Source organism: Camelina sativa, chromosome 13 (genome assembly GCF_030686135.1).
Source record: "Camelina sativa cultivar CO46 ecotype springtype chromosome 13, ASM3068613v1".
Lineage (NCBI taxonomy): Eukaryota > Viridiplantae > Streptophyta > Magnoliopsida > Brassicales > Brassicaceae > Camelina > Camelina sativa.
Genome location: NC_141892.1, coordinates 9,342,725 through 9,354,394, shown reverse-complemented (window position 1 = coordinate 9,354,394; position 11,670 = coordinate 9,342,725). Strand labels below are relative to the sequence as shown.

The 11,670-nt window shown below is 37.8% G+C and overlaps 1 protein-coding gene across 1 annotated transcript; it reads left to right on the top strand.

The window, feature by feature from the left end:
* Nucleotides 1-10,016: 10,016 nt before the first annotated feature.
* On the top strand, nt 10,017-11,670 carry LOC104736269 (putative WRKY transcription factor 38). Its single transcript, XM_010456223.3, has 3 exons — nt 10,017-10,604; nt 10,786-10,908; nt 11,003-11,670. The coding sequence occupies exons 1-3, from the start codon at nt 10,333-10,335 to the stop codon at nt 11,481-11,483; spliced, it is 876 nt and encodes a 291-aa protein (XP_010454525.2). The 5' UTR covers nt 10,017-10,332; the 3' UTR covers nt 11,484-11,670.

The following is an 11,670-nucleotide window of genomic DNA, read 5'->3' as shown; positions in this document are numbered from 1 at the left end:
CAGCAACGAGTCACTGCTGAGCACTCTATACCGTGGTGTACTTCCAAAAATCCGCATGCTGCTTGACACTGCTTCTAACGGTAATTTCTTGAACAAAGACGTTGAGGAAGGATGGCAACTGGTTGAGAATCTCGCTCAGTCTGACGGCAACTACAATGAGGATTATGACCACACAGTTCGCGGCGACGCTGGGTCTGAGGAGAAGTACAAGAGGGACCTTAAGAATGTCAATGACAAGCTTGACCGCCTCTTGCTAAGTCAGCAGCAGACTGTCCATTTTGTATCTGAGGATGACCCTTTTCAAGTTCAGGATGGGAAGGGTGAGCAGTCTGAAGCAATCAACTACGTACAGAATCAAGGTGGATACAACAAGGGTTATAACCCCTACAAGATGAACCCCAATTTGTCTTACCGGAGCACCAATGTTGCAAATCCACAAGATCAGGTGTACCCTCCTCAGCAGCAACAACAAGGTATGCAAAAGCCTTTTGTTCCTTACAATCAAGGATTCATGCCTAAGCAACAGTTCCAGCAAAGTTCTCACGCTCCTCCCGGACCACCACCTGGATTTTCACCACAACAAGTTCAACCTACTCAAGCTCCAGATCAAGAAATGAAGCACATGCTGCAACAACTTCTTCAAGGTCAAGCTAGTGGTTCTCTGGATACTGCTAAGAAGTTTGCTGAACTCAGTCAGCGGATGGAATTCTCTTACAATGATCTGAATGTCAAGTTTGAAGCTCTTAACTCCAAGATGAAGTATATGGAAGGCAAGACTGTTTCTACTTCTACCCCAACAACTGGCCAACTACCTGGAAAAGCAGTTCAAAACCCCAAGGACTATGCTACTATGCATGCCATCACCACCCAAGCTGTAGATGTACGGCTCACTGAGGACACTGAGAGTTTAGATGGGGAGGATTTTCTTCAATATGAAGTTGAGATAAAGGATCCTGTCGAGGTGCTCAAGGATCCAATTGAGTCAGCCAAACAATCTGATCCTGAAGCTACTAAAGAACCCACTACTCCCAAGGATAAACCTGTGAGATTCATTCCTCCACCATACAAGCCACCTCTACCATTTCCAGTGAGGTTTAAGAAGCAGCTTACTGAGAAGTACAAAGCTCTGTTCGAAAACCAAGTCAAGGAGATTGAACTTAGGATGCCTTTGCTTGATGCATTTGCACTTGTGCCTCAATATCAACAGTTTTTAACTGACTTGGTAACCGAAAAGACCAAAGAGAAGGAGGAGATAGCTAAAGGAGCTCAAGCTAAGGCTCTGGAAGATGAGAGGGTAGGGCATGACATAGGTGGGGTTATTCATGAATGCAAGGCTGTCGTTCAGAAGATGATTATCCCAAAGAAGCTAGAGGACCCTGGTTCTTTCACCTTGCGTTGTTCTCTAGGTCCATTGACCTTCAAAAAGTGCCTATGTGACCTTGGTGCTTCAGTAAGCCTCATGCCACTCTCTGTAGCTCAGAGGCTAGGATTCAACGAATACAAGTCATGCAACCTCCGCTTAATATTGGCTGATAGGACTACTAGATTGCCTCATGGTCTATTAGAGAACCTGTCCATCAAAATTGGACAAGCTGAGATTCCTACTGACTTTGTTGTGCTGGAAATGGATGAAGAGCCTAAAGATCCACTAATCCTGGGAAGGCCTTTCTTAGCTACAGCTGGAGCAGTCATTGATGTAAAGAAGGGGATGATTGATCTCAATCTGGGTAACAGCTTCAAGATGAAGTTTGATATCAAGGATTCTAAGAAGAAACCAACTATTGATGGACAGACCTTCGTGATTGAAGAGAAAGATCAGAAATCTGGGTTTGGCATCTTTGAGGATGTGAATGAGGCAGAAGCAGAGGTTTTGGTAACCAAAGAGAAAACTCAAAGTGTCACTCGAACATTCTCCAACTCGAGTGCAGTCGTTACCCTCCCTACGCGTCGAGACATACTTCCTAATCACCAACCGAAAGAGACAAGTCCTCCCGCGCTTGACAGTTTATCTGAACCCCAAACAACCAAGATTTTAAGGGATACAGTGGCGGAGTTAACAGCCACGTTGGAGGAGATGAGAGGGCAAATCATGCAGCTCCAAGATAAAGTTAAAATCTCTTCTCCAAGAAAAGCAAGACAGAGGTTGGGGATAATGAAGAAGAGAAGATCTTTTCTTCTTGAACCTGGGCAGAATGCTAAAGAGTATATGGTTAGACAAGACATTCTAGAGGGGTCTACAAAACTCGACTCGACCGACACCGGCACATCACGCTCGCGACTCGACCTTCCCGACTGCCTCACTCGAGCTGCTGTTCTCGCTGTTCCGAACCGACAAATTGAGCCGACATTCCCAACAGCCTCAATCGAGCCACATTCCGACTTCCTCTCTCGAGCCACTCACGACACCCGCTCGAGCCCACATCTGGGCATGCACGGAGTTGAGCAGCAGATCAAACATCAAAGGGATTATCAGCCTGCAGAGGTGGTTGTGCTAGTATCAGATCATGGCGAGTCCAGAGTCGACGACATGCAGTGTGACGAGCAGCCGAACATGTATCAGAACACGCAAGCGGTTGAGCAGCACGTCGACCAAACCACTGAGGACACCCCTGCGGATCCAGAACAAGGTGAAGGACAAAGTCAATATAACGCTCCTCCTTGGGCGAGTTCAGACTCCTTTTTCTACTACTGAGGTACTTCGACCTTCCCTTTGTACATACCATTTCATTCCTGCATTGTTTCTGTTGTGATTCTTAAATCCTCCTCCAAATTTTTCTTACACAGGAGACTGCGTAATTTAAGTTTGAGGGAGGGTTTGAGATGATGTATTTAATGTTGTGTTCTGTGATTCTTATTTTAATTTTTGCATCATATCATATTTGAGTTTGCATCCATCTATTGCATTAAAAAAAAAAAGAAAAAAAAAATGAAAATTTCCACAAAAACAGAGTGTTCATGTAGTTTTGCACTTGCATACTAGGATTGAGTCTATGTTTATTCATATAGGGTTGTTGCATTTAGCATAGGGGTTTATGATGATTGTAACCTTGTTAGCATGCTGGATTCAATAGGATAGGATCAAGGCCCTTGTTCTTAGTTCTTTGATGCTTGTTGATTGAACCTGAAAAGTTAAGATTGAAGCATGTTTTGAATTGATATCATTCCCTATCTACTTGAACCTAATCCTGACTTGCAATTATCCTGTTATGCATTGAAGTTGAACTCATGGATACCATATACATACTTGGATTGTCTTTCACATTTTTACCACCCTTGTCAATCCAAGTAGCTGATTCCCATCTTTGGAACAGTTCCCCGCACCCTTAACCAACCGTTCTTCCAAGCCAATTGTATTTTTGAGTGTCAGGTCTTTTTCCGAGTTGAGCTTGTTAGAAAGTGTTAGGTTCTAACCGACAAGAGTAGGATCCTGTGTAGTTCTAGTTCGCGTTATCCGGACTAGTAGGACTAGGTGAGAACTCGATTTTGGGTATTGGGTATAGATTTGTGCAGAAGAGTGAAGTGTAAAAAGAAAGTAAAAGGGAGAAAGTCTTTAGGAGGGGGATGTGTTTTCAAGGTTTACAAGTCTAGTAAAGGATTTGGGTTGAGCAAAACAATGAGTTATTGGTTCTGGGCATAAAACGAAAAGATTAGACAAAGGAAAGAAAGTAAAAATGCTTATGATGTCTAGAGTCCTTAGAAGAAAAGAAAAAGAACCATAGTGATAATAAAGATTTCCCAATCTGCTAGAATGATAATAAGTGAACTTCCCCTAAGACCAAGTATAAAGAGTGAAAGAATGGGTTTGAGATGATGTTTCTGATGAAGGGTAGAGATAGGACCAACTTCGGTTTGGAATGTTCTTTGGGTAGACAGGACGCTGCTCTTGTATGTATCAGTTGGTTTCAACCTTTAGCCTTCTCTTAAGCTCAACTCATTTTTGTGAGAGAACCTTGTCATGTATTGATGAAACCACTCGAGAAGGAGACCATCTAAGTCTCCAACCCTTCACCCTAGCCAAATGAGTTCAACGACATTGCTTAGCTTGATTCACGGTTCTCTGTTAATGAATGTTAAAGGGAATGATTGATAGGATTGCATGTGTAAAAAAAAATATAGAGTTCTTTCACCATGCATCATAGAACTAAAAACAAGGACCTTGATTCTAACTATTTTATTTAGCATGTTTTAGGTTCTGAGACCCCATCTTCACACCTCTTCTCCATACTCTATTCTTGATTGTTTGCTTGAGGGCAAGCAAAGAGTAAGCTTGGGGGAGTTGATATGTCTATATTTTGTCTCTCCTTAGCCTATTTTTATCATGCATTTAGCTAGGATAACTCATTGGTTCGCATCGTTTTCTAGTTTTTTCTATACACTTTGCACGTCTAGGTAGCTCTTGCATCATCCTTGCATACATTGTGCATTTTGGAGTATTTCAGGTATTTAGGAAACGCTGGAAGCTATTCTCGTCCGAGCCATGGTCACCATCTTCATTCTCGTCCGAGCCATGGTCACCATCTTCATTCTCGTCCGAGCCATGGTCACCATCTTCGTTTCGTCCGAGCCATGGTCACCATCTTCATTCTCGTCCGAGCCATGGTCACCATCTTTGTTTCGTCCGAGCCATGGTCACCATCTTCATTCTCGTCCGAGCCATGGTCACCATCTTCATTCTCGTCCGAGCCATGGTCACCATCTTCGTTTCGTCCAAGCCATGGTCACCATCTTCATTCTCGTCCGAGCCATGGTCACCATCTCCGTCTCGTCCGAGCCATTGTCACCATCTCCGTTCCGTCCGAGCTATCCGTCCAAGTCATGCTCCTCAGCCTTCCATCCGAGCTATGATGACATTGGATTCCATTCGACGCACATGGACTTGATCGCACATGTCGGGAAGAAAGACGTTTGGTTTCACATGCTTCAGGAGATTACCGAACCGACGCTTTACCTTGTCGTTTTAAGTTTTAGGGCTTTCCATGTTGGACTACTATATATACATTTTGTTAAGTCTTTGCGGAGACATCTTATCTTTTAATCTCGTTTTCGTTCCCAGAAGGTTTTTAACCTAGCATCCAAAACACGTTCTCAGACTTGTATTCCGATATCGTTGAGATTTATTGAGATTTTCCATTTGATTCCTTCTACAAAGTTGTTAATCTTATTTTTATCTATCTTATTATGCTTGATTCAATGATTTCTGTGTTTGCATCCTTGACTATGATTTTCGGATCTGAGTAGTGTGGTAGTTCCTGAGGATGGGATAGATTAGGTGGAGGATCTTAGGATGTAGAGTGTTTAAGCTTTGATTGTAAAATTCCCTTCTGGACTAGAGTTAGAATTACTTGTTTCTCTCTGATCAATTGGAACTAGGTTCGAGACATTTCCGCACCCAAAAGGTGTTTGATGAAATGTCTGACCAACTAGTGCCAGAGACTTACGTTCCTAGCCTAAGAGATTAGTTGTCTAGGATGTTTGTTGACACGAATGAACTTGTCTGTCATGCCTGCTCGACCACGTTTCTCTAGCGAGAGCTAGGTATGGAAGTGGTTGCGTCTGAGTAGCTTTTGCCAAGAGATTGGATTAGCTAAGTTGTGATGTTCATTGTTTAGGGATACTTTGCTTATGGTATGTTAAACACTCCTTAGACTAGAATACTCCACCGACATCAATTACCCCATCCTTAGGACTTCTTTCTTTCTGATTTTATTACATTCTTGGAACTGTTTCGTTTGTTCATGCTTAGAATCGTTTGCGTTTTTATTCACTTTCGCTTCTTGTCATGCATTCTTGTTTCTTGTTCTGTGACTCATTTCCATTTCGCATTTTGATCATTCTAGGACTCTTAGATAAAAACACTCTTTGAATTGGCTTAACTTGTGATTCCTTGATTGCATCTTGATTGCTAGCAACATCCCATTTGGATTGACACCTTAAATACTACAACACTTAAGGTTAATTGAACCTGCTAGGAGACACAAAAATCTTAGTATCATATTGTGATAATGTTGGTGCCACTTATTTATGTGCCAACCCGGTTTTCCATTCACGCATGAAGCATATTGCTTTAGATTATCACTTTGTTCGAAATCAGGTTCAGTCGGGTATGTTGCGTGTTGCACATGTTTCAACTCATGATCAGCTCGCCGATACAATTACCAAACCACTCTCCCGATCACGTTTTCATCATGACTGCTCCAAGATTGGTGTCTCCAAGAATCCTCCATCTTGAGGAGGCATATAAGCTAAATATGTACATAAGATATCTCCTCTTAACTGTGATTACTAATTCCCTGTAATTACGTATTTTGTATCATTAGTCTTTATTGCTATTAAGTTTAGTAGGCTTCACCTCCACTACTTTGTATATATATTGAGTCTTACATGTCTTAATAAAATTATCACCTTCAACATTTATATCTTCTTCTAATCTCAATTCTCAAGTCACATGAAACTTGGACCCATCAATTTTATTTTCTTCATTATTTCACTCTTAAAAAGATATGATTATAGTAGCATGTGGCCATGCTCTTAAATCAATTCCCACTGAAAATGACATCATATCGACCCCTTGCCTAACATTATTGGTACTTTTTCGAGAAAGGAGGTTTCAAATGGAATGTCTGACTAGAAATTTTATCCTTGTTAAAATACATTTTTATGATTGAGATTTGTCACATTTATTTTATCCCAAAATCTCGTCCACTCTGTTATTTAGTTTACCTACGTGTAGCCTGTAGGTTTTTTACCTCACGAAAAGTGCTTAGGATAGGGTTGTGAAATGTCAACAAAGGAATTTGGAAAGATCCTTCATTATGTGAAGAGACGATTGTTACATCAAGATGGAATAGTCAAAGGATTAGAAGAGAAACTATCAAGAGGTAATTCAAACTGGGTCAGATTATTGGAAGTGATCGGTCGAAACAGTTGATTCACAAATCAAAAATAAGATAAAAACACTATATCGGAATGGACTGATCAGAGTGTTCGATGCCTATGTCTTCTTTGACAAAGTATGTATACTACGAGTTATTATTCTTTGTTATAAAAACAAAACAATGACCAACTCTTATCTTCGGTTGGGCTTTTACTTATTTCCATGTGTAATGTGACACCTATCCTTTCCAGCCCATATAAGAAAAATCATTATGTTAATATGTCTTGCTACTTTGGTTTATGGAGCTGGCAATTCCCACATTTGGCATGGAACTCTTTTTTCTTGATTACCAAAAAGTTGGAGGACTTTGACCTATAATTCCCCAAGGATCTAGTCAAAACTACTGTAATTTATAGGCCAATCCGTCCCATCACAATTGTTTCAACGTCATCAAAATAAATTTAAAAACTAAAATACTCAACCGAGAAAAAAGAACAAATATCCAATATCATATTCATATCACTGCGAAAGATAACAAATTTTTTTTCGTAGTGATGTATCTTTAACTTACATTATTTGCTGCTGTCAAGAAAAAAAAACTAGAATTATTTGTTAAATTTTGAATAGATTAGATAACTAGTATATTCCTCTTTTATGCTTTGATAAAAATCATATCCGGTTCCAAATCCGTATTATTAAATCCATTATGATTGCCAAAATGAGAATACCCGTGTGCCTAGTTCCATTTTGGCTAATAGGAAAATAAAAATATCTCGAAACTTAGGCCTTTTATGATGCATTTTTTTTGTAAAACAGTAGTGTTGTTTTTTTGGGTTAAATGTAATTGTTTTACATTCTTTCAAAAAAATAAAAATGATATCTGATTTTTTTTTTTTAATTTTTCCCTTAAGTATTTTGATTATGAAACCGTATTTTTTTAATATGACAGCCGAGTTTTTTTTTTCTAACGTAAAGGTTATGTAATATTTGAACACATTATGACTTAAGTTTTAAATCATCAGATTCTAACTAAATTGACTAAATAGAACTATACTTTTTAGTTTGGAAATATTCAGACGCCAGCTTGATAAATGAAGTTTTGTTTCTTGTAGAAGATAGTTTATAAGAAAACATCCAAATTAGGTGGTTGAAAAAGGCAACTCGATCGTGTGGTTTTTCTACAAGTCTATTGAAAGGTTGTTCAAGTAAACCGTAGTCCACTAATTTTCCCTAGTTTAGGGTTCAATCAACCTGAGTTTTGCATTTGCCAAAATTGACTATCAATAACGACTGGTGCACGATAACAAAACTCAAGCAGTTTATAATCCCTTTTATCTACTTTATATTCGTAACTATACAATCAAAAAGCGATAGATTGTGTATCTTGTCTTGAAGTTGTTGCTAATATGTTTTTTCTTTTCTCTCTATATAGAACGTCCTTAAAGCAATAAAGATTGTCTTATACTCCCATATAAATGTGTTTAATAAAACTAACTTGGGGTTGGTAATCTATTAGGTTTAGTAGATAAGCCTTAATTATTGTGTTAGCAATGAATGTATGAGCTGGCTACCCAAATATGTAAAATCGGGAGCAAGCACCAATGCACGATGGATGTTTTTTTTTTGTCCTTACTAGGAAATATACGTACGTCAAAAAAATATCAATTTGATGAAAAGCTGGAAGCAAGAATCCAAAGATCAATATCTTGAATTTAAAAGTCCATAAGAAGTTAATATAAGGATAAGTTCTGTTGGATTATTCAAAATGGGTAAATTTGGTTGAAGTCGTCGTGAGAATAAAGAAGACATGGAAGCTACGTTCCAACTACTTGTTCATTTAATTAGCTAATAAATACTACTATAACTATATAAAATGTTCTCTCCATTATTGTCATGGAAGTCATGCTCACATTCACATCTACTCAATACATAAAATAATGTGACTTGACCCATAGCTTAGCTTAACTTATACATATGTGACCCCTTTCTCAATATAGTATACCTAAACAATTTCCAACAAAACAAATTGCTAATAACAAGAACAAAATACATGTGGGCAACGAGTTTCACAGATCAGATCAAAGTCACATGCCGTTATTCCAAAGTTAATAAACATAATTCTTTCATGGAGATGTCAGTTGACATTATTCAACCGGAGAAGAAGATAGGGTTGTAATTGATGGGCAAAAGAACTTACCATTCTAAAACTTCGTGATTCATTGGACGTACAGTCATTGTTTGATCCGGTAAGTTTTTACCATGGATGAATAATTGAATACAGCAGTCTAATAAGGAAATTTTGTATAAAATTCAAGTTTTACTATATCTCAATTATTAAATAACCGAGTAGCCAAACAAATTAATCTCATAGCATAGTTGACTAGTTGCTGTTAGTATATAAATATATATAAGCATTGGTGTTTGTTCTCACGTCAGTCTGCTGAAATCATCTCCTTCAATAAAACTACGTCATGCGGATGACGTCGATGTATCCGACGAAACTAATGCCGTTTCCATTGGTGTATTTAGTCGCCATTCGCCAGCTACATCTCAATTATTTCTATCTTTAAACGTTGAAAAATTCTTCAGATCTTACTTTTCCAATATGAATCTAGCACCTAATAACTTTGCTTTTGTCTGGTCTAAACATAAAAAATCTATTTATAATTTGAACCAAAACTCACTAGAAACTTTAGATTTTACCATTAAAGACATCCACGAACGATCAACATTTTAGTGGAGTGTTTTCACTTCAAAACAAGTAAAATGATCATATTTAAGTTTTGAAACTTGTTACGTTAAGCAATACAAACAAAAACTATTTTGGTACGATTTATCTTTATGAATTTAAGAGCATTCGTTTTGGGGTTTAGCTCACAAATCTCTCTAATCTATCTGACTTTTTGTAGGAACACATTTTTCTGTTAGATTCCTCCTGTCTTATATGCACAAGGAAAATTGTTAAGTATTCTAATAGACTTAGTTAAAAAGAAAAATTATGTGATAATTAAGACAACCGCGTAGATTGATTAGTGTAATAGAAAACAGATAATTTCTGCAATAATTAAAAATAGATTCAATATAATTAAGCGAGCCGCGGGAAAAGGTATATAAAATGAATTATTTCTATACATGACAGATCATATGCTAAGGTCAACACCTAATCTATCTTTCCTATATACACCCATAGGTGAAGCCGAGCGCACATGTCCTAAATCGAAATTATAGTTTTTCATTTTCTTGTTAATATAACCCTAGTGTATGTATAAATATATTTGATAAACTCAAATTGGTGAAGTCATTTGCTAACGTGTATGTACAACTTGTTCCTATAAATTCTGATCTCCCTATCCGTGCAAAATTAATAGCAGAGAGAAGATACTTGAGAAGAAGAAAAAAAAAGAAGAGAAAAGAAGAGAAAAGAGAGAAGAAAGACACACACAAGTTCACTCTACTCAATGGAAATGAACTCCCCACACGATAAGGCGGTGCAAGCTATCCTTTATGGCCATAGCTGCGCCATGCGGTTGAAGATGCGGCTCGACCATTTCAAAATGGTTGAGAGCGGACCGGTTTCTAGTTATGATCTTGCTAAATCGATCGTCGATTGCTTTTCCAATGCCATTTCAATCTTATCTGTTAAACCAAAATCCGAAGATGAACAGTTTTCTGATTTATCTTCAAGGGATTCTTCTCCTCCACCACCACAGGGCAGCCCGTCCAAGAAAAGGTATGATTTATTTTTTTTTAAGTTTGTTTTTAGTGCTTTCTTTTGTTTTTTCTCCTAAAGAATCAAACATGATTTATATTTTCAATAAATATTTAATATATATATTTTGTTAATTAGAAATGAAATTACAACATTATATGTTGATTTTATGCTAATATTTTCATAATACTCATGCTTACAGGAAGATCGAAAGTACAAATTCAAGTGCAAATTGGAGGGACGACTCACTGGATCCGATTTACTATGATGGGTATCTTTGGAGGAAATATGGCCAAAAGTGTATTAAAAAATCTGCTCACCAAAGGTAATACTAGATATAATACTCTAGCTATATATATTTTTTGTTCTTGTGTCCACCAATACAGTACTAATTAATTTGGTGTATGATGATGTTACAGGAGCTACTATAGATGTTCTTACAACATAGATCATAACTGTGGAGCAAGAAAGCATGAACAAAAGATCAAAGACAATCCTCCCGTTTACCGAACCACTTACTTTGGCCAACACACTTGCAATACTAATCATAATCTGGATGCTATTTTTACTGCCGTTCAAGGACCCCTAGATGATTCGAAAAGTGCCAAAATGATCCGGTTCGGAAAAGATCTCGATCAGGAGAAGGAACACCACTCAAGTGGTTTCTCTTTGTCAGTTGAACATGAAGAAGAAGAGAGCATCAGAGAGCAAACCATGGATCAGTACCATGAGATAGCCAGTAATAACCAAGATTGTCAACACGTGATTAAAGAAGATCTATCGTCACCATCAGGTTCTTATCCTCCTCCATTGTCATCTGGCAGTGAAAGTGCTGAGTTTGATTCAGATTTGTTATTTGACAACCCAGATTGGGATCTATTTGATCAGTTTTACTTTTGATTGTGCTTAAGATTTTTCAGCTAATTAACTATTTTATACATGTTTGTCTTTTTTTTATGAGAATCTGTATTTGAAAGTTGTGGCTATTTATGTTATTGAATAGTTCTGTCTAGCAGAGGTAGATTATGTAAAACCGGATTTTGTCAGATCGATTAATTGTCTACCAAATTTTAGTATTATGTACAAA